Source organism: Gavialis gangeticus, unplaced genomic scaffold, assembly GCF_001723915.1.
Source record: "Gavialis gangeticus isolate Ggan-Ray unplaced genomic scaffold, GavGan_comp1, whole genome shotgun sequence".
NCBI lineage: Eukaryota > Metazoa > Chordata > Crocodylia > Gavialidae > Gavialis > Gavialis gangeticus.
Genome location: NW_017729013.1, coordinates 5077147 through 5103219, shown reverse-complemented (window position 1 = coordinate 5103219; position 26073 = coordinate 5077147). Strand labels below are relative to the sequence as shown.

Below are 26073 nucleotides of genomic sequence, written 5' to 3'. Positions count from 1 at the left end.
GTTGCCCGGGTCCTCTCTCTTCCCTTTTTTGAAGATGGGGACCACGTTAGCTATCTTCCAGTCATCTGGCACCTGGCCGGAGCACCACGAGCGCTTGTAAAGCCATGCCAGGGGCCCTGCAATAACCCCTGCTAGCTCCCTCAACACCCTGGGGTGGAGAGCATCTGGACCCACTGACTTGAAGACGTCCAGCCCCTCCAGAAGCTCTCTAACCTGGTCCTCCCCAACCTGAGGTACGGAGGCGTTCCCCTCGAGTCCGTCTGGCATCACAGCGGGGAAGTTCCAGTCCCTGCACAAGAAAACGGACGTGAAGAATTGGTTAAAGTGTTCCGCTTTCTTCTTTGGCGCAACCACCAGATTGCCCAGCGTACTTTGCAGGGGTCCCACATTACCCGGTGCCTTCTTCGTCCTCCCTATATATTTGAAAAAGGACTTTTTATTATCCTTGATCTTGGACGCTAGTCCTAGCTCCATGTCCGCCTTAGCTTTCCTGACAGCCCCCCTACAGGCCCGAGCAGAGAAGGTATACTCCTCTTTGGAGATAGCACCCCCCTTCCACTGGGTGTACGCCGCCTTTTTGGTAAGCAGGCATTCCCGGACGCCCTTGGTGAGCCAGGTGCCAGCTCTATGGAGCTGCCATCCAGCCAGGTGTCTCCCTTTTGTATTTGTGTTTTTGGTTATTCCCAAAGTGTAGCACCTTGCATTTGTCCTCTTTGAACTTCATCCTGTTAACTCTAGCCCAGCTTTCCAATCTGTCAGGATGCTCCTGAATTGTACTTTCATCCTCCAGTGTGTTCGCAATCCTTCCCAGTTTCATGTCATCCACACACTTGCTCAGGAAGCTTTCTATGTGAGCCTCCAAATCATTAATAAACGCTTAAAAACACATTAATGTTGTCTGTCCTCCACCAGGCTGAGGACAGACCCCTGTGGGACTCCACTCAAAACCTTCTGCCATTCTGACATGGACCCATTTACAATTACCCTTTGCTTGCATCTATTGAGCCACTTATCCATCCACATTGTAGTAGTTTTATCCAGCCCACAGTTCTCCAATTTGTTTATGAAAAGGTCATGCGGGACCTTGTCAAAAGGCTTGCTGAAGTCGAAAAACAGTGTCCACAGCATTCCCTTCATCCACCCAAGTAATTACTTTATCAAAGAAGATCAGGTTTGTTTGACAGGATTTGTTTCCTAAATCCATGCTGGCTGTTTGCAATCAGTCTTTCCTCCTCCAAATGCTTGCAAGTGGTCTTCCTTAGGATATGCAGCATATCCCAAATATCATATGCTCCAGTAATTTCTGAGGTATGAAGGTGAGGCTAACTGGTCTGTAGTTCCCCGTGTCCTGCTCCTTGCCATTTTAAAGAGAGGCACTATGACGGCCCTTTTTCCCGTCCTCTGGTACTTGGCCCGTCTTCCACAGATTCATGAAGGTCATTGCCAAGATCTCTGCCAGTTCCTTTAGGATCTGGGATAGAGCTCATCTGGCCCTGCTGACTTGAATTCATTCAGATCCAACAAAAGCTCTCTAAACCTCTCCTCTCCTCCCTCAACTTTCCCCTTTCCTTATCCAGATAATCTCCATTAGGTGTCTGGCAGCTTACATTTTTTGTGATGACTGAGGCAAAGTTTCTGTTGAATACCTCGACAAGGTTCTTTGGGTAAATCTGATATCTTTTATTAGACCAACTAAAATAATTGGAAACATTCTTCTTTGCAAGCTTTCAGGTACAAACGCCCTTTTGTTAGGCTGAGGAGGCATCTGCAATTGGTCTGTGCTCTTCCTGGCTGGAATAGAAAAGAAGCCAGAGGCCAGTATGCATGCAAGCCAGTCAGTGAAAATGCAAATTGAGGTAGTTGAGTAGCTCCACCTTCTTTGTATCTTTCCTTAGGAGTTTCCCCTGTCTTATTAACAGAGGACCCACAGCTTCCTTGGCCCTTCTTTTCTGGACATAAAGAAACTTTTCTTTTTATCCCTAATCTCCTTTGCCAGGTGCAGCTCATTCCTTATTTTTGCCTTCCTGATTTTTGTCCCTGTAGGTTCTTGCTGTTTCCTGGTATGCATCCTTCGTGACCTGCCCATTCTTCTATTGCCTGTATGCTTTCCTTTTGAATTTGAGGCATTTTAGAAGCTCTTTGTGCAGCCACATTGGTCTCTTGCCATTCTTTTTGTGCTTCCATCACTTTGGGGGAGTTTCTTGGGCTTCCAATATTGTGCCCCTTAGAAGCTCTCAGCCCCCCCCGTGCACCTTTATCTTTCAATCTGTCCTTCCATGACACCATGCCATCATTGAGTTGGATGAAATCTGCCTTTTTGAAACCTAGCATCCTAATTTTGCTGACCTCCATGCTTTCCTGTCTCAGGATCTGGAAACTTGTCATACTGTGGTCACTTCCTCCCAAGCTACCCATCACCTCCACACCAGGTCTTTCCTGTTGGTCAAGAAAAGATCCAAGATAAGATGATCCCCTACTTGTATTTTCCATTTTCTGGAAGAGAAAATTGTCCTCTGCACAAGTTAGGAACCGGCTTGGCATTTTATGTTTAGCTGTATTGTCCTTCCAGCAGACGTTTGCAAAATTGATGTCCCCCATACCTTCCCAGGTGAAATGACATCTTTGTCATCTTATTACTTGGACGTTCTTGAGCTTTAAACTAGAGATGGACTGATCTCAAGGGCTGGGGAAGTTTGTTGCTGAAAAGCTTCCTGCAATTTTGACTTGGGGGTTTATTAATGTAGATTTCAAGCAGGTTTTCTCACAAGACTCCTGGTACAACCCGGTTGTGATCATGCTGCAAAGACCCCAAATACTGATGTGTATATATGTGCATCTGCATGCACACTTGCACATATGGTATTTCAGCACTTATGTTTACAGGGCTGCCTGTTATCCCAGAGTTGTTATACGTACGCACATGCACACACAACTAAAATTAAGACAATTTAGCCAAACTTTTCCCAAACTGAGAAAAAGTCCCACTTGGAGTGAAAGCTTAGCACAGTTTCCTGTCATTGAAACCCATGCAATCATTCCTTCTCTAAAAACCAGGGATTTTCCATGAACATTTTCTTCAATTCTACAGTGGTCTTATTCCACTGACTACAAAAGAATAGCCCCTATGTAAAGCAGTTTTAGTGAGAGAAAAAATCAGGTACAGCCTGCCTAAATGTGCGTGTTGAGGAGGTACTTTATATACATTCATACTGCTCTTGAGGGCTGGAAGTTCCAGTCTCCACTTTAGTTTAAAAAATGAAGCCAGTTACAGCTAGAGATTTTGTTTCCCTGGGCTGTGATTTTCATGTGGTTGCATTTCTGCCTATAATGCATGTGCAGATGCAGTTTAACACCTGTTACTTGGGTTAGGTTGGTGGTTTTCTAGCCTAGATGCGAGACTTATAGCTGTGCTGCATCGCGGTATAATGCCGTGCTGATTGCTCATGTGGACATATGATACTGAAGCAGTAACGGAGGCCATGCGAACTTCGGTTCTGTGACTTCTGTTGAGATGGGCTGTGGATTCACAGCAGGGTATAATTTAATGTGTATTTCAGTCAAAAGTCTGGCGTAGGGAAAATGGAGTGGCACAGAAGGGGCTTTCGAGCAACTTAAAAATGCCTTGTCTCTAAACCTGATTAGCTTGAGAGGGAAGTTAAAATTAGGCACAAAAAATGGATTAATCTTTTTTTAAATTAAGGTGTCATTTTATTGGATAGTCACCAAGATGTGAATGTTAAAGTTGACCTTGTTTTGTTTGATTTTTGCTTTAAGCAAGAGTGCAGTGATGTAACTAGAATTGCTTTGGAAAAAAACCCATGTTCTAGCAGCAAAAACAACGGTCTGTTTGCCTGCTATTCAGGGTTCCTCATCCAGCCTTGTCTCTGCTTTCTTGGGTATCTCGCTGCGCTTCAGGCTCAGCCTCCGTCAAATGGAAACACTGAGATAACACTTCCCTTCCTCGCAGCTGTTGTGAAGCTCAGTTAACTAATGTTTGCAAAGCAGTGGGATGGGAGGCTGTTTAGGAATACAAAGCATATTATTATAGCTGACTAGATATCTTTATGGCACAGGATTTGGTTTCTGTTCCTGTCTGCTTCATGTAAGCTACCTTTTGTCCGACTGGGTGGGGAAGTCTGGCGAAGTGTCTGACAAAGCAGGCGTAGTCGTTCTTTCCCTCTTCTTCGCAATCCGACAGAGCTCCAAGGGCCTATACCCACCGCCAGGACTGGATGTTGCAAAAGGCTCCTTTCCCCATTTAGACGTCTAAATAAGATCACGGTTTTCCAGCGTGTGCACCTTCCACTACAACACGGGTGGCTTGGGTTTCAGAAGCTCTCGGCACCCAACGTATTGGAAATTCAGTCACTTATTTTGCTGAAAACTCTCGGCCATAACACAATGGCTGAGAGACATCTCTGGCTGCTGCGATGTAGTTCAGTGTAGTCTCCCTGATAACCTGCCGTGGCTGCTGCAGCATCAAGCCTGCGACCCAGGTGAGTCGCGTGGACACCACATTTCTTTTCCCTGCTCCGAACAGAGCAGAATTTTTATCTCCCCACCAGTGCGAGCACACCTGCTTTGCACGCTATTTCATGCTGTCACAAACCTCGTTGTAAAGAAGGGAGTTCAGTGGGGTTCTGGTCTATCAAACCCTGTTGCAATAAAGCTCTCTTCTGAGGTGGTGTCTGCTTTAAGGTGGTGCATTTTGCATGTCCCAGCTTATTTCAGAGCCTAATTTTTTTGAAATAATTCCCTCTGTAATAATGCAGGGGCGGGGGCAGGAATCTTGTTTTATATGGAAAACGCCTTGACGGTCTGTAATTATTTCATTACAAAGTCTTTTGCTAGAACAGCCTCCTTTCCCTGGGAGCAAAAGACCCAGAGACCAGCTGCTATGACCCTCCTCAGGAAAAGCTTACGATATGATAAAGGAAACAGCAGGACAGAGAAACCAAATAGTAGCCCCGATCCTATGGGAAGATTTGCTCCCACTGGGAAGGCAAATGCTTTCCTCTCAGTGTTAAAATTCAGATTGCTTTGCAGTTGTATTTGCCACTTATATTTTTATTCCCCCCCACCTCCAATCAGGTTTTCAGAGCAGGGCTTTAATGAATCACAGAAGGGCTCTCTCAGTTCCATAATTCAATATGGTAACAGTGACTCATTGAGTTCAGAGTATATGTGGGAGGCAACAGTTTGCTTCCTAAATCGATGCAAGAATTACTGTGTCTAAAAGCAACATCTAGATCTCTATCTTTCTCCCCTCTTTTTTTTACCCCCCTTGTGCAGTTTTGCAGCTTTGCACCTGTTTATTGTGCCACATTTCATAGTGGGGATGTAAGGGCCTTTTGTTACACATTGTACTGGGGAGGGGAGAGGAGAAAATAGGTGTGCCATGGTAAATCCCCTGCACCCACCTCTTCCTTTGTAGTCTCAGGCAGTGCCAAAGAAATGGAGAGTTCCTCTGTTCTCCTACCCAAGACTTCGTACACATGGTGGAGCCCTGAGCAGGTAGCTGGCAGCTCACTGCCCTCCAAGAAGATCCTGGTAGAGAAAGGCAGGGAGGAGTTTCTGGGACATGCTACACTCTGACTTTGCCACCCAGTCCCTCCCTGGGAGACCATTGCAAACTGCTGTGGTTATAGCAGCTCCTCCATTACTCTGATCTTTGCCCTGGGCTGAGCAGAGTATCCAGGGACTGTAATCCAGCCCTTTGAGCTCTGGCACTTCCCTCTACAGCAGGCAGGAATTGGCTGGAGCGAAGTACGTGGCCTCATGGTTGCCGCGTTGATCAGACCATGCAGAAGTGTGAAGGGAGGTAGCTCAGTTTGGTGTCTCTCTGTGACTACTGAGTGAATCATGGGCTCGGGTTGAATTGTGGTTACAAACTTTGGTGACAGTGTGATTTATGGTTTTGCACAGAAATGAAATAATTTGCATGTGGGCATCTTACTCAACAGCCTGAATTTTTGAATTGCTCCCTGTTTCCTTTTACTTGCCAACCCTGGATGGATAGCCAGAACCAGTCCTCGTTGTAAGAAAATAAAGGGAGGATGCAGGGCACAGGGGGTTAAATTTTCTGGGAAATGCAGGCCGGCACAGAAATGCCGGTATGTGGGCACCAACCAGGCCTTGCATCAGATGAATGAACTTGTGAGGAGTACAGGGTTGATTGCCTGACACATTGCACTGAAGCAAGGAGTAAGGTGACCCATTTTTGCTTAGCTGAACTGACTCATTCAGCTTCATCTGACAGCCCACATCCCACGGTAACCGTACTGCTTGCTAACGCTTTCCACTGGAGGTTATCGGGATCCCGTAGTCTAAGGATCAGAGAGGCTAATAACCCTTTTCCCTTCTCTTCCCCCACGAATAACAAATACTCAAATGTTCTTGACTCAGCGCAGTATTTTCCTTTCTGCCTGCAGTGTCGCACTTAAAGAGAGGGTCCTTGAGTCCCCCTAGCAACAGTGGAAGGTCAGTGAACATAAATGTGTAATTTTTGGTAATCTCAAACAACAAGGTTTGTACTGGAAAGGGCACTCAGCTTTGATTTTATGCTGCATTGCTGAGTGACAACATGGTTCAGTAGACAAGAGGACCGGGGTGCTATTTCAGCTAGCCTTCGGGGTGACCTTGAGCAAATCTCTTCCATGCCTCCATTCAACCTGGTTATCTGTACTGGCCATTGAGACTGTGAGTTCCTTGGGGCAGGGACTGTCTCTCGCTACATGTCTGCATAATGGCCAGCAAAACGGGACTGTGGTCTATGTGGAGTTATCTTACTGCTGCCAGAATAACAATGGATTTTTTCAGCAAGTGTCTGTATTTGTGGAAAGTGAAACTCGCTCCTGGGCACCAGGACAGTGCCCCTGAAATAGGCTGTAAGGGGATACATAGGTCGTTTTCTGACCCTCCATATAGGCTGGATTTCACCCAAAAGGCGAAACCTCTAATCACTTTGTTCCAGATCTCTCGCCCTGCATTTTGAGGTCTCCAGGTCAGTTCCTGGCATTGGCCAAGTTGTTGGCCATCACATTTACTTGCTGTGACAGTGAGGGCTGAGGTAATAATACATATATTTATCTTGACTTTTATTGTTTCAGGTGAATATGGCACTGATGGGGAAGACCTCTGATGGGACCCTCAGTAGCTCCAGACCAGACCAGTGGCATACAGCTTTTCCTCAGAAGGATGAAATCATCACCAGCTTAGTATCTGCCTTAGATTCAATGGTAAGTGAAGACAGCTGAAAAAGAGGTCATCTTCCCACTTGCCTGCTTATAGCACTTACAGATGAGTAAGGAACTGTTCCTGGTTCAGGATAAGGTAGAAAGATGGAATGGGCTGAAATTGGATGATACATGCTGGAGTCATCCCCAATGGACCATGGTGACCAAAAAGGAAACCAAACAATTTCCCCAAACAAATTGGGCCTGTTTAGTTTCAAGTGACTGTTAACAATTATATTAACAGCAATCAGAGAGGGTTTGATGCTGTCTGCCTTCATGAGAGAAGATCAAGGTGTGAGAGCTTCATCCCTGCCATGAAACCATTCTGCCATCCAGCAGCTCATTTTACATTAGGTTAATTGGGTCAAGTGAAAGCTGGATTTGGGGGGGAGGGTATTGAGTTCATCACAATCTGCTCTGCTCCGGTAACGCACGTCATGCCGTTTGAACTGTGAAATGAAAATCGCATCCCTGTACTGACAGTCATAAAGGATCATAAAGTCAGCTAAAGTTAATCTCAAATGTGTACTGTTTTCCTATTAATATTTATGTTTGTATCAACGGATTGTATTTTTCTTGTTGTTTTACCACTGTTACTGTGGGTTTTTACACAACAAGGAAACAATGGCTTTTATCTCTGAGAACAAAGAAAATAACTTTCATATCTTTTGACGTAAAATTCCCAGTAGAGATCTTACATCAGTCAGCCTCACTTACATAAACAAGATAACTGTCTGGATAAGTCTCCTGGACCAGAGATAATCTTATTTCTGACTGTGAATGTGATCAGGAAGGGAAAGAATGTGAGTACATGTGTGTATGAGTGTTAGCATGCACAGGAAAATGTAATGAACTAAATATCTCTCCCATATAAATCCTTTTCTTACAAGATAGACGTACGTAAGTATATACCTCACTTCTGGAAATTTAGAGCCCTGTTCAGGCATAGTACCCTAGTGCTAAAGCACTCCAAACCAGTAGTCACTTTTGAAAATCCTGGCCATATACACACTTTTCACAGCAGTAATGCTAAAAACACCACCAACAAAAAAGTTCTTCTCCACAGAATGCAATTACAACAAAGTGCAGAAAGTGGAGGAGGCTAATGGAGGGAAACTGCATTCTCTCCTCCTCCTGCATATGTGCACACATGGTTTATGCCATTCCTGTAGTTATACAATCTGCATATTTGAGCTGTAAGAGGCAGGTATGCGGTTCAGGTGAAGGTGAGCTAACATGGCAAATATGTATTCTGCTGTTTTCCATTTTTAGTTTAACTGTTGTTCTTCTAAGAAACTGTTTCCACATAACTAAGCTAGGGTGATCTAATGCAGAGGTTCGCAACCACCGGGCCGCAAAGGTTTGGCTGCTGGGTCATGGCATGAGCTTTAACCTGCCTGCTCCGGCTCAGACCCCTGTCTGTCCACCCAGGCAAGTGGCTTCTGCCGCTGGTAGTCGCGTGCAGGGTTAAAGCTGGGTGGCGGGGCAGCTCTGGGAAGGAGGCAGCTGGCTCCATGTGCCCCATCCCACCCCTAGCACCATGGCCGTGCCTGGCGAGGCACTGCCTGTGCAGCAGGTACCAGGGCCCACGCTGAGCCAGGCAGGACTCCCCAACCCCACCTGCAGCTGGGATGCAGGTGGGGAAATGCCCAGGGCAGAGGCCGGGGAGGTGGCTCTGCTGCTTGCTCCTAGGGAAGGCAGCAGGGCCCCCTCTTCCTGGCAACCCCAGCTGGGTCCCCCCCGGACAACCGCCTGTGCAGCCCCCTCCCCTGCAGGGTCCCCTGGTGCCTGCTGCTCTGGTGCCCCAACCTGATCCGATCATTGCAACCCCCTACCCCTGTAAAAAAATTAAATTTAAATATGCAAATTAAATTTAAATATGTAAATTAGATTGTTTCTATACCCAGTCCACCAAAATTCTTTGAGTGAGTTTGCCGGTCTGCAGCTTAAAAATGGTTGGGAACCACTGATCTAATGACAAGGTCATCCTGGAAGTGCTGCATCTGTCTTTTAGTGGGGCATATCACAGTTATCTTGCAGACTCCTGTGCATTTGAAGTCTTCTGTGCTGTTGGTCTTTTTTTAAGTAGAATGAAGGTCTTCTCCAGAGAACTGGTGAAAGCGCCTCCTCTAGAGGCATTTAAAAGTACAGCAGAAAGTGGGGTTGTGACTAGGAACTTGGGAGATTTGGGTTCAGTCCTTGGTTCTGCCACAAACTGTCCTATGGGACTTTGGGCAAGTCACGTAGCTTTGCACTCAGAAAGCTGTTTACCAGTAGGTGCCTCTATCTGATGCAAGCGCCCAGGCTCTTATTGATTTCAATGGGAGATAAAGCACCAAGGAGGAGGTAGGTATCCAGATACCTTTGTGGATTTGACCCTTAGTTCCTATTTGCTTCAGTTCCTCAGTTCTGTAAAATGGGTATAGCAATCTCTTGCATCTGTGTCCATTTAAATTGTAAACCCTTGAGAGCAGGTTCTTGCCGTGTGTTTGTATAGCAGCAAGCATAATGCGAGTCTGGTTTCAAATGGGACTTCTAGGCACTGCAAGAATGCACATGACGATGATGAAGATAAATATTTTTGGTAACAATGAATGAAACAAGAAAATCTGAGAGATCTTTTCCATCCCTTTATTGTCTTGACTAAATACTGGTACACAAGAAAAATCACTTGACCAATGAGGTCTTTGATCCCGAACACGCACAATGTTTAATCACTGGAGTAAAATTTTCTGCAGGTCCAATTGTATGAGAATTGATGAAAAATTTTAAATTGTTTTTCATAGGAAAGTTTAGCATTTTTTAACTGCTATGAATAGCTCACTTTTTAAAACAAGTTAGAACAAAAAACATTCCTGGTAAATATCTGCAGTAATTGGTGGTAATTTTTTTTTTTTTTGAACTCTCCGAACTGAAAATTTTTATTGAAAGTTTGCTGTCAGAACAATTCCAACTTTAGGATTTTCCCTGGAGAAAATAAAACATTTTGACCAAAAAAGAAATGTTCGCTTTGATGGAAAGGACGTTTTACACTTAAAAAAAAGAAAAGAAAATCCATTTGGCTATATTTAACAAGCTATTATAGAACACAAACAACTTATTAAATATGCATGAAAGTGACAGATGACAATGTGAAAAAATATGACGATTTACATTGGTGCTGTACTAACCAAATGCTCTTCCCTTCTCTGCAGTGTTCAGCACTTTCCAAACTAAATGCCGAAGTAGCCTGCGTTGCTGTTCATGATGAAAGTACCTTTGTTGTTGGCACAGAGAAGGGGAGAATGTTTATGAACTCAAGGAAAGAGCTGCAAACAGATTTTCAGAAGTTCTGCCGTAAGTATTCTCCTGGACTGTGTTAGAATCCAAGCACGCGGCTGTTTCCATCTGATGGAAATCTGCAAAATGTTTAATCTGTGGTGGGGAGGTGCATTTCAAGGGCCTTCAAATGCGTTCAGATTGAAGTTTTACTTGCATTGAGGCATAAGCGGGCCTTAGTATAAGGGTGAATGTGTTCTTTAGTTAAGGGTGTTTGAACTGCACTGGAACAGACAACTTGTATTCACTATATTCCTCTTCCCTTGGGATCCCCGACATGACCATTCAAATAACGATGCACAGACTGGGCCAGCTTGGTGAGTGGAATGGATCTGGGATGAGGGGGCGCATTTTTGAATTTCCTTGTCGCAGAGGCTCAGCAGGACACTAGTGTCAGCAAGGGAAAACCCCAGCAGGCAGATGGAGAATCTGATGAACAGCACAGGAGATATCCACTCCTCCACTCGTCTTCTGTAGCTGTACTTACTGCGTCAATGTCCAGCGCATCCTTGTAAACCTCTGTAGCAGGTGAAGGGACTAAATGGATATTGGGAAAGGTGGTGGGATCCCTGCCAGACCCAGCCCCAAGGGTCTTCCCCTCCGAAGGTCATTTGAATTATAGCTTCTCCTAGAGAAATCATTTTGCCTAGCAGGAACCAGGAAACAGTCCTGATAAGAGAGCAAACTTAAGGACTTAGGCTCACAAAAGGGCATGTTTCTTTTCAGTTCCATGATACCATGGTCAGATCGAGCTACCCTGACTTGGGGTCTAGAGGCTAAAGGAAAGGCAGTCCCATCTGCAGGTGTTTCTTCCTATGGGATCAAGCTGACAATAAAATGTATACCTTGGACGTACAGGTTCTAGTTCTGTTTCAGCAAGTCCCACAAGCCTCCACTTTATTCACCTGTCTTTTCCAAGAGCCTTTTTCACTGGTGCAGAAACCACAGGTAGCAGTTACCTTTTAAGGACAAGAAAGTAACCCTGTGGCCCATTCCCCCCTGCAACCCTCCCACAGTCTCAAGCCACTTTCCCTTCCCAGCCCCCTTATGGGCTTCGGAGAATTGCTTCTCTTTCCTCCTTCCAGCAAGTTAAGGGAAAACCCAGCCATAAGCCGTGGCCCTAAAGATCTACCAGGTTTAGGTGAGAGAGATCACTGGTCGTCTACCAAATTCTCTGTTTGATATACTCAGCTCAGACACAGAGTGGTAGGAATAGGCATAAGGAAAGAGCTTGGCAGTTGTGTTTTTTATGAGGTTAGCAGTTCTGTAGTTAGGAGCACAGATTTATTCCTTGAGATTTATAGGATGGTGGCCACCAAGGCAGAAAGGTCCATCTGAAAAACCCTGCATTTAATGACAGTGTTAGTTGAGCCCTGGGCATCACACTGAGCTTCCGGGAGGGGGCGTTCTTTGTGTGCTGGCATGTGAAGTGTCTCGCTCCTGTAAAGAAGTGAGAGCAGAGTTATACTCCATCAGTATTATCTCATCTTCTCTGTACCCACCCAGAATTTTCTTCACTGCTAGTCACATCCCATCAGTGCCGGATCGGTGGACATGTCTCAAGTAAGAGGGGAAAATTTCTCTTATCTGTCAATTTCTTTTTTCTGAGATTGCACTATCACTGATCCAGACCCATCCTCGGTTTTGGGTTTGGGATATTGTCTGCTCTAATCAGACTAAATCATACATAATGCTTAGCACTGCATGCCTGGCTAATTAAGTTAACAGTTTCAGAGTTTATGTCATGATCGGTGTTTTGGCTTTTGGAGGGCTCTGGCACGCAGGAAGTGAGCAAGCCTCTAACAAAGGGCAGCTCGTGACTGACAGCCTGTCTGCCTCTGCGCACTGCAGGGAAGGGACCCAGCCTATCAGTGCCAGATCAGTGGATTTGCAGTCTCTTAGAAAATAAATTGACAGGTAGGAGACATTATCCCTTTCTCTTGCAATCCCGGAGAGAAGATGAAATTGCACTGCGCCACTGTGCATTGCACCCCGGCGTAGGAGCAAGGTCAAAGCCTTCTCTCCTCCAGCCGGTGAAGCAGTGTTGCCACCTCATCATCTCCCCGCACCCTTTTCTCTTTCCCATGCTGTTTCCTGAAGGAGCCTCGTAGCTGATGTTCTCGTATGCCTGTTCTGTCCTTTGGCCAGCAGGTGAAATGCTGTAGTGCAATGCAATGAAGGTGCAAGGGCTGTGGAGAGGAGGCAACTGCAAGAGTGAACAGGTGGCCCCTGCCCTCCTGCTAGGAAGCAAGGCCCCTGCTATGTAACCTTCACTCTCATTGCTATGAGCCCTAGATCCCAGCTCTGCACTCAGGCCAGTGCTGTGCTCTCACTATCCCTTTGCAAGCACAAGGGGAAAAATGTTGGTAGGAAGAGAGTTTACCTGTGCTGCCTAATCCTGGACTCTGTGTAGTAAATAACCTCAAGCGAGCAAGCTACTGTGGAGCTGTCGCTCTGAATGATGCCTTCCTTTTCATGCAGGAAAGCAGGCCCTGCAGGTTGGTAGGTTGCTTTGAGGACACGCTTCAGTACATCATTCACTCTCCCTGGAGCTGCCAGAAGGTGGCACCGCCCATGCTTCATGTTCCAAGCCAAGACAAAAGAGCAGTCAAGCCCCAGGCACTCAGTAGCTCTTGATGCATCTTTGTGCTACTGCCCTTCTCCAGTTCTCACATTGTAAAGCTGCAGTGTGCCATCAGCCTCAGTTTCCTGCTTTTGATACATGAGTGCTGGATGCTCTGCTTCCAGTGGGCCATAAGGCAAGGAGGGGCTCGAGGTGTTAAATCCATTCCCCTCACCAGATGACAGCCCCTGAACTCAAGCACTGTGTCTTCATGGAGCCAGATGCTTGAAGCAGGGAGTAGACTTCATGGGTCTAGAAGGGGTTTCTGTGCTGCACTGCAACCAGGATGGTGCAAGGAGAACACAGGAATTCAGGCACAAACGGAAAGCAGCCTTTTGTGTGTGTGCTGACTGCAGTATATATGACAGCCATACATATGACTGCAATACATATTAGGTGGAAAACATAAGCAGCCTCTGTATGCATGTGCATGTTTGGTGCTGATGGGAACCATATCTGTGGATAATCCATTGGAGAAACTGCTCAAGAACAGTTCATTCTAGTAAAAATATTAGTCCTGTACAATTGCCAGGGCCAGCATCTGCTTGGATTATTTGCTGCATATGTTCTAGCCATACCAGTAAGACTTGCTTGGGGTCTAGTCTAGCTTGTGCGCTTGGCTTTGTAGAAGGCTTTGTATGTCGGTGCACTCATCTGCTACCCCCTTTCTTTTTTCATTGTGGGGAGGCTAAAATTTGTTTTACTTATTCACTTGTTCACTTACTGTGATTGAAGAAATCCACTTTTGGTCATGATCCATCTCAATTCATTTAATGTTGCAACTGAGCTTTCTACTTGGCACAAGGTGCTTGGCGAGAGGTTTCTAGATTTGCAGAAGTTCACGTCTTGTTTGCACCATGTATGTGGGCAAATTCTGTATGCTGTATGTGGAAGATAAGAGGCAGTGAGAGAAGGTACGCTATGCAAGGAATGGCATAGTCTGTAATAGGAAGCTAACTGTTACATATTAAAAAATCACCTGTGGTCATTCTGTAGCTCTAGCCTGTCTGTCTGCCCAGCTATCCAAATAGCCTGGTGTTGGATCAAAGCTAAATCTACGCAACAGAGGCCACTAAGGCACAGGACATTAAAGCCAAACTCTTTTCCCATGGATTGAATTCCCTTTGTCACACGAAAAGGACCATAACACTGTGGTGCAAAATATGTTTTCACAATGGAGTTCTGAGGGAATGCCTGGTACTCAAGAGGCAGATGAAATCTGATAAGTCTGTCTTGAATTACAAATGGCCAAGGCTTCACTCCTCTACAGAAAGCTCTTCCAAGTGGCAGGTGTTGTAAAGCATCCCTGAAAATGCTTCTGATTTATAGTGTAGTTGCCCCTTTCAAAAGGATCTAAAGTAATCTAAATCAGACATCAGTGAATGATAGGAGAAACCTCTTATCTGCTGAACAGCATTTCTCTGCATGCACAGACCTCACTTCAACACACATTTTTATCTGAAACTCTAGCACAGCCCTTCCTGACATGCCAAGGGGACTTGACAATTATAAAGATTAATGTTAATAGAAGAGACTTTGGGGCCTTGGTGAAAGGTGGGGAACCTTATAAGGGTGTGAGTTCAGAACCGCTTCTTGGCCCTTGTAAAAGGTTCAGAAAACTGATGAGAACATTTTCCCCACAGCAGCATGGAGCAAGTTAGAACATCATGTGGTAGGAAAGGGTGTCTCGAGGAAAGTCTCAGGATAATGAAGGGCTAGAGCTGGATAGACCTTCAAGAGTGTGGCAGCCAGCTCAGGTCTCTTTCTTAGCCTCCTGTCTTTGCCTTTCAGGATCCCATGCTGTTCTCTGTCCTGCTGATTGCAGATTAAGTTTTTTCATTCCTACATTATCATAATTTGATCTATAAGTAGCTCTTTGGCTGTCATGAACGGCTTTACTAACATAGGGGCTAGGCCTTGCCCAGGCGTCTTTAACTTCTGTTCAAGTCAGAACCTCCCAGCAGATGCTTGGCACCACCTGGCCCTGGGGCCCTGTTTTGCACTAATATCAGACAGCCAGATTTCCCTTCTCTACTCACCACGGTGTAGAAACAGCTCAAAGTAAAGGCACAGTAGTTTGAGAATGGCAAATTTCAATTGCAGATTGCATACACTAGTGGCAATGGGGAGTAATAGGTGGAATTAATTGCATGCACAACTAGTGAATCAGGCGCGTGGATAACACCCCCTGGATGATCCTTATCTTGTGGGGATGCAGATGTGGAGCTTTGCACTGAGTTTAGCATCTGGAAGGGGATCCATACACACCACTGAAAGGAGGAAGATGTGGAAGCAGCTCACTTTTCTTTCTTGGTCAAATAGTGACTCTGGTCAGTGCCTTTTATAGCAGAGGTGCTGAGCTTCAGAAGAAGCTGTCCCTGCCCCCTTGCCCACAAGCTGGCTGAAAGGAAAGATTTGGCAATGCAGGGTTTCATGCACAGCATTTTAAGGTTTAGAAAAACTCTTTCTTTGCCTCCCCTTTCAGCACAAAGAAATGAAAAGCTTTGTAGGAGGGAGTCTTGCTACTGTCTCCAGCTCCTTGAGCTACATCCAGAGCCGGCCTAAGCAGGTGTAATGCCACTGAAATCAGTTGAACACGGAAAAAACCCTGATTAGTGCCTGTTCATTCTCCCTTTCAGCATCTGTTGTCTGCCACAGTGTGACGCAGGATGCTGGGCAAGATGGACCTATGGTTTGACCCAGTAAAAGTCTATTCTTATGTTAGCCACCAGGCAACCTATATTTTTGGAGCTTTGTTGACTCCAGAGATAATTGTAAAAACGTGGGTGGGGGAAAAAAGAAACTGCCTGCTTTAAAACCCCTTCCTGTGCATTTGGATTGGACTTAAGAATAGGCCTTGTCCATCCTGACTGTTCAGTCAATGTGTGGGCATCCAAACAACCCTGGATCCATGTACTGCATCTCAGTCTGTCAGCCGCCTTGTGTTAGACGTTCCTCCGGCAGATTAAAAACTGCAGTGAGCATAACGGGAACAGTAGAAAAGACTCTGAAATCTCCTCAGCAGCCCAAGCCAGATCCTGAAGTGGAACGTGGAAACCCAGCATGGATCCTGCGCTTGCTTTTGATGGTGCAGCTGTTGGCTCGGACTTGGGACTGGGAGCCATTGCTCCGTTTGAGGTCACTGACACCAGCTTAGAAAGGAAAGAAGGAGCTGTGGTGGGGAGGGGGCAGCTGGATGAGCAGCTGGGGCATTTCACAGCAGTTAAGCAGGTGCAGCATTTGCCAGCAAAGAAAGGGCAGTCTGTGCCTCGAAGAAAAAAAACACCCGCTCAGGGTTGTGGTAAATGCTCACTCTGCCCGGGGAAGCAGAAGAGACCATGGTGGACCACGCACACAAGCTAGCAGGAGCTGACACAAGGAGTGGCTCTTCCCATTCAGTTCACTGAGGTGCTTCATTTCTGCTGGATTGCTTTATAATTGTGCTACGCTTCTGCAGTGTTTTAAAGCTCAGCACAGCTTGATTGGAGAGATAACAGACAACTTGAGAGAGCTGTAAAATGCAGCTGGAAACATTAAAGTCTGTTCGAAGTTAACTTCATGAAAAGCTTTTCTTTCTTTTCTCTTTTTACTGTTTCAAAAAAAAAAAAAAAGTCTTGAACATCAAATGCTAAGGAAGACATGAAAAAGCAGTGCTGTCTTGTTGGCTTTCTCTCTCCCCACGTAGAGCTTCATGTTTTTTTCATTCTCTATTGTTTTAGTATCTTCTGAGAAAACATAAAATTAAATTTCTTTACCTACCGGCTTCATCTTCTTTTCCATTTGACAAGTATTGATTCCTTCCAGCATGTGTGCAGACATACATGTGCATGCATGCATTTGCTCACACACACTCACTCACGTTGTAATTCTAAGGGAGCAGAGACGTTGTGGCTTTCTTTTATGTTTCCTCTGTGCGCACACCAGCCTCGTGCATGACAGCACTGGGAAGTGCAGTGTACCATTATTGCTATTTATTATTTATATTACAATAACACTTAGAAGCCTTGACTGAGGCTGGACACTGCACAGATCCATAATAAGAGATTTTTTTTTTTTTTTACACCCCAAAGAGTTTCAAGCTTTAATTGATGAGACCTAAGACCAGGCTGGGTGAAAGGGAGTAAGGGCCTGAGGCACAGAGATGAAGTGATTTCCCCAAGGTTGCATGTGGATGCTGTGGCAGAGTTGGGCATGGTAGACCCAGGTCTCTTAAGTCCTGTGCTAGTATTGTAACAACGTGGATAGCATTTGTGTCTACAGAGTCATCCTGCATTGGCTGAGGAGTGGATTAAATGATTTAAAAGGTCTTTTCTGCTCTACCTTGCCCTGGCAAAATTGTACCCATTTTTGAGGAACAGCATGTGTGGTGCTGACTGCTCCTGTAAAACCAGCCGGGTGGGAGACAGCAATAAGACCTCACAGTGGTTTTGTTTTGCTAGATAAAATGCAACATGTATATTTTATGTTTGTCTGATGCTCTTGTCACCAGAACAGTGCATTTAATAAAATTTATTTAGATGCAAGTACAGTAAGGTACCCAGACCACCCTTGTAGGGCACTGACAGCTGCTTAGCCCCTCAGTCCACAGCCAGACACGCTATGCCAAGGGTTGGCAACTGTTTTGGCTGGAGGGCCACTTAATGAGTTTGGGTGAGTTGTTGAGGGCCACACATACAAAATCTTTTAGAATATATTATTTTAACAAATTACAAATAAAAAAAAAAATCATATAAACTAAAATTAAACATCTACTGTAACACTTTAATTTTATATCAAAAAATATTCTTGTCCTGATATGTTTTTTGAGTAGTGTATATAGAGGCAATTGCATAATAGCTCAAAATAGTCTTATTTTTGTATATTGTGCACGTGTGTGGGGTGGGGGGCTGCTTGTGTGCCAGGTCACAGGAGCTGGCCGGAGATGGGGGGAGGTGTGTGCAGCTTCCTGGCGGGGCTGTTCCTGGTGCGGCTGCAACCACCCAGGTATTCCTCAGCTCCCCCACCTCCATTGGCTCCTCCTTCTCTACCTGCTGCCTCTCCTGCACTGCTCTGGGCAGTGGATAGCACAGGGAAGTGGCAGTGACTCTGGGGACGTGTGCCAGGCACCACACACCCAGCCAGATCAGCTGGAGGCTGCAGCCAGGTGACTCTTGCCCCAGCCCGCAGGCCTCCAGTTCCAGCTCCTGGCTGCCTGCAGGTGGGTGCTAGTCGTGCCAGGTGGGCAGAGTGGGTGGAAGGCAGCCTGGAGCTGGAGCTGGAGCCCTGTGTACTGGGGCAGGAGACGCTTGGCAGCAGCTTTGCTCCAGCCTGGCTTGGAACGTGGGACTTGGCATGTGTCCTCACGGCTTCCTGGTCTTACCTGCTTCCTGGAGCGGTGCAGCAGGGGCAGGAGGAGGGGGAGCCACTGGAGTACTCGGGCGGCTGCAGCTGCAGCTGAACCGGGAGCAGCCACTGGGAAGCTGTGCACGCTGACCGGGGCTGGAGCCGGGGCAGGTGGGAGCAAGGAGTGAGTGGGGCTTGGCCCCATGCAGAGCTCCGCAGGCTGGATACAGTGCATTGGTGGTCACCAGATCCAATCAGCTGGCATGCCAGATCTGGCCCGCAGGCCGTATTTTGCCCACCCCTGCACTATACCCCTTATGTCAAAGCTGTGTCCATGTTTCAGGTGGTTACCGGAGTCCTATATGGTCACTGAAACAAGGACGTTTCCAGCTCCTTGCCCCTTAGTCTTGACCAACATTAGAAATCTCCCTCTGCAGTATTGTCCCCAGGACAGCTGGTGCCGGCAGTGTTAGAGCACTAGCTTGATACATGGATTGGCTTTCAACAACCTTTATCTCACTGTGTTGTCCAGACCGCCCTCATCTCCATCCCTACTTCCATAACAGCTATCATCTGTGGAGTTGCCCTGGGATCATTCATTAGTAGGGGGTTCCGAAATCTCTGCCAGTGTAGACCCTGCCAGAGAGATTTAGTGTCCCCTAGTCCTCTGTCAAAGGGTTGCTACAGGGCTTGTTTCATTTCTTTAGATGGCTTTGAGTCCCTTTATAAGCTCTATAAAAGACGTTATATGATGCGGTTGTCTTTGTGCTGGACTTGATGGTCCAGTCCTATACTCCTTTGAGATCCTAAAGCAACCAGGCATCAGCTAAGGCCTTGGGTGTGAGGAATTTGCACTGGTTTAATTTAAATTGCTTTAAAAATTGGTGGAGTGAAATTGGTGTTTGCCAGATTTGTATTAGTTTGTAACAGACTGCATTGATTTAACCCAGGGGCACACAATTTATTTGGCTGGAGGGGCCGCTTAATGAGTTTTGGTGAGGTGTTGAGGGCGACAAGGATAGTCCTGCCCCCTGGTTGCCATCTTGGGACCAGAAGTCCTGCCCCTAACACCTGTCCTTGCTACTGAAAGTCCCTCCCCGTGCCCCCTGGAAGTATTCCTTTAGGGTGGGGAGGGTTGTCATCTTGGAACTAGAAGAACTCCTGTATATGGTGTGTGGGGCAGTGTGTGTGTATGGTGGGGTGTGGGGACCCGGGGGAGGGATGTGGCTGTGTGTGGGGGGCACCAGGGTATGCTGGAGGATGTGTGTATATGTGGGGGGAGGGTTTGGGCATGTGGTGTTTGTGGGGTGTAGGGGGGCTTGAGGACCACCCCCGTGGCACACAGCCCCTGCCACCAGTGGCAGCAGCAGGTTGCGGGCGCTCAAAGCGCTTGTGGCCCACACAAGGGCTGCTGTCCAGCAGCATGCGGCTTCAGCCAGCACTGCAGGTGGTGGCAAGAAGTGCAGCCAGGCCGGCCCGCTTCTGGCTGCACATGCAGCTCCTGGCACTTGTGTGCCACTGGGGAAAGCACTGCAATGAAGCCAGTAGCCTTTGTCTCTTCCTGCCGTGCAGGTCCCAGGACTTCTCCAGGAAGCAGGGCATGAGTTTTCCCTCCACTTCCAGCAGAGTCCCAGGACCTATATACAGCAGGGAGTGGTGAAGGCAGCCAGCTTTATCATGCGGGGCTTCGCCTGGTGGTGATTGAGTGCCAGGAGCTGCATGTGTGCTGTGTGGATGGTCATGTGATAGAGGTGGTCTGGCCTAGCTGCGCTCCTCGCTACCATGTGCAGCACTGGCTGGAGCCACACACTGCCTGGTGACAGCACCTGCACAGACCATGAGTGCCCCGAGTGCCCACTGCCTGCTGCTGCTGCTGGTGGCAGGAGTTGTGCCTCCAGCCCTATCGCTTCCCTACCTGGTGTCCAGAGCAAGCGGGACGCCGGGGAAGCCAAGCAGGTCCCCCAGTATCTGCAGCAGTGGCAGCAGCAGCCCCACCTGGAAGCTTTCTGGGCTGGGGCCTTGCACCCAGGATGGTGGGCGCGAGGCTCGCGGAGGCTGGTTGGGGTACAGTTAGTTGGTGGGCACCTGCCGGCTGGATGAAATTGCCTGGTGGGCCGGATTCAGCCCATGGGCTGCATTTTGCCCCCCCCCGATTAACCTGTGCCTTTAAATTTACTGATGCATGCTGAACTTGCATATGTCAGGTTTCTGTTGATATGGGAGTGTCCATGGTGAAGACCAATGCAGTAATATTCCTCAAGATGCTGATGGTCTTGTGTGCCTGCTCATTCCCTTCTTTCAGAGCATGACCTTTTTTGCTTTGTTGCCTTTCACGTGGGTAGTAACATGACAGAGTTTGAGCTCTGGTTATCCATGTGCATTCTGGTTACTTTGCTGCTGCATCTTCCAGCTGGCTTTTAACCACAGCTGGGTTTTAAAAAATCAGTAACTCAATTTCCTATTTGCATAAGGGATTGTTTTAGACAAAAGCAGAAGGGACCCATCAGTTCCTCCTTCAACAATCAGAACAGCATCCGGGCTGATCACTGGCAAGAGTCAGTGGAGTATGATGGAAGAATTAGTCCTTTGCCACTGAAATCCCTTGTGAATAGGTTCAGATAGAATGGCAATAATGTACTTGCAGTGTTTAATTTTCTGTGTATTTAGAGATGCAAGGAAGTCGTTGCTGAAGATATGCTTTATTTGAGCTTTAATGGGGGAAATTAGCAGGAAATAGCTGGTATTACTGAGCTGCATGACACTGAAGAGTAAGAAAGCCTTCAAGAAAGGCGGATTTCTTTTTCAGAGAGACTGAGGGCTAAGCAGATTGAACCCATTGAAAAGAAATACACTGCCCAACTCGCACAATAGCCACAATGAGGGCTGAGTGTGTGAAACCAAGGAAGGGGCTGGCATATCCGGGACTCGGCTGGCTGACGGGTGTGTGCTGGCTCTCTAATGCGGAGAGGGAATGAACACCAATGCTGGGAGCCTTGTTTGGCCTTCAAATGGTGTTTGGATTTGGGGGCGGGGGGCATATGGGGAAGGGAAGGGCAAGCAGGAAGGGGTACTATAGGGAGTGGGAGCTGCTTAAGTATTGATGCAATGGAAAGCAGTGTGTAAATCAGTGGCACCAGCAGGATGTCATCCTCTGCACATTAGAGTTCTTTGCATGGCCTCACTTCACTCTTTGGGGATTTTTATGTCATTTGGGAGGGGGGAAAAAGTATTTTAGGAGAGAAAATCATTTCGATAAAACCAGCAGCCCCTGGAAGGTGGGACATGTCTTGTGCCTTCTGTAGCACTACTTCGGTGGTGTGCTGCTGTCCACTGATTAAGCTGTATGCATGCAAAACTTTGGCCATGCCGTATCATTTAGGGCCCAGAGTCTGTTGTTGGTCGAGCTTCTAATGCAGCTGGAGCTCAGGCAGCCTTACCACTGAGTCCTCTCAACAGGTCCTGAGCAGAGTTATTTGCCACCTCTGGTCTGTCCGTATTCGTGTTTCCATCACTTACGGAGCAGGATCAGTAGCACAGTGGTGGAGCGTTCTCCAAAACTGCCATAGGGATCTGAATCCTCAGTTTCTAGTGGAGCTGGGTGCCTGCATCCCCTAACTAGCTGTGAAAATCCCACTCTTCCTAGAGTGCCCACAGTGCCGTGACAAAACTGTGCTTCGTTGGGACTAATATGATGCGACCACCTTATGCTGGAACTTGGAGTGCGTAATGAATACCGGACTTAAGTGGTGTGTATGGCTTTGTGCGGCCCTTCTGGTTTGAGGTGTTTTGCCCAAACCTGGTGGGGCCGAGCTTTGGAAGGACTGACTGTTGTGAATTTTCTTGAATTTGTGGGTGCCCTGCCATTGGATAGCCATGCCCCTGTGATTTTTAAAGGTGATTTGTTTGTGGAATTTGCTCCTTAATACGTTGCAACCAAACTCTAGTGACCTTGAATCGATGGCACATCCTGCTTGGTTAGGAACAGTGTGGGGGGAAAAAAAAAAAAAAAAAGTCCCAGCAAACTCCCCTTATTCCAGGCACTTCCTTTTTCTTTTCTTTGCCCTGCAGGAGGTCAGCAGAGGAAAGAGCAGGACGCAGATATCCAGAAGAAGGCAAAGGACTGTGGCCGGAGCATAATCCGGGTTTCCCCGGATCAGGGATCAGACGTTTACCTCCTCAGGAAGATGGTAGAGGAAGTGTTTGATGTGCTTTATAGTAAGAACTTTCACTATTCATTTGGGTTTGTTTCCTGTTACAGCTGGAATGAGGGTGAAGAGGCTGATCTTGTTAGCAGCTGAAGTCCTACGTGACCCGGACAGGCTGAGAACTTGGAGCTTCGTCTTCCAGCCCTGCTCCATTATAGCCACTGCATCACGGTCCCTCTTCGGGGCACTAAGTTTCAAATCCGAAATGCACTTAAGCATGTGGTTAAGTTCATCCTGGCTTAGCAAGCACTTAAGGCCAGATCCATAAATCTACAGATTTCAATGGGACTTAAGTGCTTTGGGGATCTGGGTCTAAGCACTTTCTTCAATCCCTTTGCTTAAGTACTTTGCTGAAAAGGGAGAGACCTCAACAGCTGCTGTGTAAGTACTTCTGGGCCCTGTCCAGTATCTGCTGAAGTTAATGGCCCTTCTGTCACTGACTCTGAGGGCAGGATCAGGTCCTTAAGGTATTAGTTGCTTACCCTGATGTGGGCTTTTGCTGCCTCCCAGCTGCCCCTCAGTAATTGTCTGTGTGCATGCATTTACCCCATGATAGATGCAAAGTAAACGATGGTAGCCTTGCCTTCTTTCACTGAAGGACAAGTTACCATGGGTTAGCTTGCCCTTGCTACAGAGCAATAGCATGTGCGCAGGCTTTTACCACTGAGCAGCTGACCAAGAGTGTATATCCTCACCTTTGCCTCTCAGTAAAGCATTCATCTGCCCATGTCTCTGAGAGACTGTAGCACACGATGAAGGGAACTGTGAATCCTGTCTTGTACATACGGACTCCACATAGTGTTGGCTCTGCTGCAGCCAGGCGTTGAAATCAATGGGCCTAGCTGGTACATTTTCCTCTGCACAAAGGCAATAGAAGAAACCATTCCACAGCTCGTTAATTAAATGTGCCAATGAATACGTTAATATGGAAAGGAGAAAATTCCTTAATAACCGTTCCCACTGCATTCTGAGGCCAGTGGTTTGCTCCCAGGATATTTTTATAACTTACCTATGTTGTGAATGCAGCTCCTTAGGTAGTTTTAACCCCAGAATGACTGTTTAAACGTGGTGCGTTGGGGCTCTACGTTGGTTCTCTCACTGCTTCCCAGAGCACGTGCCTTCAAAAGAAGAAAGCTGTGTTTTTCTGAGGGCAAGCCCAGCAATTTGACTTCTAAAAGATGAGCTGGTTTCATTCCAGGTCATGTCATCCCAAGCAATAAAGGTTCTGCAGTTAAACTGTAGATTACTGCACAGTTGTTCACGTGATGCAGATTGCAGCAAAGAAAGCTTAGGGTTCGATATTAGGAAAATCCTTCTCACTAAGAGGGTAGTAAAGCACTGGAACAGGTTACCCAGAGAAATTGTAGACTCTCCATCCTTAGAGGTTTTTAAGACCATGGTAGACAAAGCTTTGGCGAGGATGATCTATTTGGGGATGGTTGTGCTTTGTGCAGGGGGTTAGACTAGATGACCTCTGTTGACACTGGATTTGGACCCAGCCCCTATACCTTTGTTCCGGGTGAGCGCAACCCTCAAACTGACCACAACACCTGCCAGTTGATAATAAGCAAATTTATTGATACAGAGTAAGAACAGAAAAGCAACAATACAAACAACCAAGCAATTCTGCATCTACCAATCCTAGGGTTGTCTTCAGTGTCAAAGTACATCTGGTCAGGAAGCAGGCTCCTCTCTGAGGTGTCAGCAGTTTGGAGGTGGGATGCTTAGCCCCACAGGCCCCCTCCAGTGGGGTGGATGAGACAGGCTGCTGGTATGCCCTCAGTCCATGGTGGCCTCGGGGACCTTTCCTGGGGGATGGGGATGGGAACCCCTCGCAAGGAAGAGGAGGAGGACGACAAGGAGGGATGGGACAAAGGGAGGTACCCTTTGCTAATCTCAAGTCTCTGCTTTTGTATTCTCCTTCCCTCTTAATGAATCCTGATGACTCTTCATCCGTGACTATCTCTGGGTGGCTGTCTCTCTGTGGTTACACGTCCACGTAGCCTTCTGGGCCTTCTCCTAATTTGGTCTGTTCCCCCAAAACCGGGAATCAGGCCTCCCTGCTGCTCTGGGGCCTTGTTGCTGGTGTCGCTTATCTCATGTTATGGGGCAGGATGGTATATACTTCCTTAGTGGCCAGGCTATGTGTCCTTGTTGTGTTAGACAGGCCACCTGCCTTGAAGGCTGTGATCTCATGTTATGGCATGCTCCCCTCAATTCTCAGGCTGTGTCCATTGTTGGCCTTGTTGTGCTAGACAGCCCATCTACTTTCAGGGCCATGAGAAGGGGGGGCGGGGGTGTGCATGTATGTGTGTGTGTGTCCCAAGCTCTTTAGAAATCCATTTAACCCCTGCTACCCATCTTGAACCCTTATAATGCATATATCTATAAACCAGTTCCCCAAAACTAGGCCTTTAAATGCCATTTTTAAGGCAACAACCTTCTGAGATCCCTTCCAGTGCTAATTTTCTATGGTTGTTCCTCTCTGAGCTGCGTTTGCAGACTTGAATCCAGTTTACACCCTCAGTGGGGCTTAAATCATGCCACGGCCACATGTTAGCAGCCTGTACCAAGGGGAATTGGACCCGCTGAGCTGACAGGCTGAACAAGAGGGTATTCCTTTAAAAGACCTGTTTTCAGAATCTCACTTTCTGAAGCTGTGCACCCAGGTGCACCCGAGGCAGTCACAGCCCAGCAAGACTTATGTAGAAATTAGTTTCGATGGATGGCTGTGTATGTGACAGTTCTGAGGTGTGAACCTCTAGAAACTACACTCAGTCCAGCTGACAGCTTGCAGTTGACTCCTCAGATCTCAGAATAAATATAATCCCTAATCCACTGAGCCACTTGTGTTTCTTTGAATGCTGGTTGAAAAACAAGATGCATTGCTTGCCTGAGCAGGTGACTGATTGTTGAATTTCAGCCCTTAACAGTGAAGGTCAGGTTTGTTCTTGTTTTATAACTTGACATTTCTGTAATGATTTCCCAGGCTTCTGCCTATAACCAGTCCTGCTTGTTTCTTATGTGGCACCCACAGTGTGCCTTAAGCAAATATACACATCTCTCCTCTGTGTGTGTTTATAGGAAAATGTTTAGATTGTCTGTCTTGTACCCATGATGTGTGCATGTGCTTGGTGAAGCCCCAGTGTGGCTGGAGCAATCTACTGGGTAAGGCACTGGATTGGGAATCAGGAGACATGGGTTGGCATCCTGGCTCTGCAACTGGTTGTCTGTGTCATGGGCAAAGAGCTTCTCCCCAATACACCTCTCGCAGGTGACTGGTGGGGGGTGCATGTCCCCCCAAAGAGGCCGGTGCCCCCACTGACAGCCGACACTGATGCTGTCGGTAGGCTTGGTGCCCACCCCCGAC

The 26073-nt window shown here is 47.0% G+C and overlaps 1 protein-coding gene across 10 annotated transcripts in view; it reads left to right on the top strand.

The window, feature by feature from the left end:
- The window catches only part of GTF2IRD1 (GTF2I repeat domain containing 1), a 210023-nt gene that overhangs the window by 80215 nt on the left and 103735 nt on the right, over positions 1-26073 (top strand). For 9 of the 10 annotated variants that reach the window (XM_019511404.1, XM_019511407.1, XM_019511406.1 and 6 more), the window contains exons 2-4: positions 7110-7238; positions 10430-10571; positions 22567-22713. In XM_019511404.1, the coding sequence (XP_019366949.1) occupies positions 7116-7238; positions 10430-10571; positions 22567-22713 (412 nt within the window). In that variant the 5' untranslated portion in view covers positions 7110-7115. Of the gene's footprint in view, positions 1-6940; positions 7004-7109; positions 7239-10429; positions 10572-22566; positions 22714-26073 lie in introns of those variants that run through there. The other variant, XM_019511403.1, reaches the window with a different exon arrangement.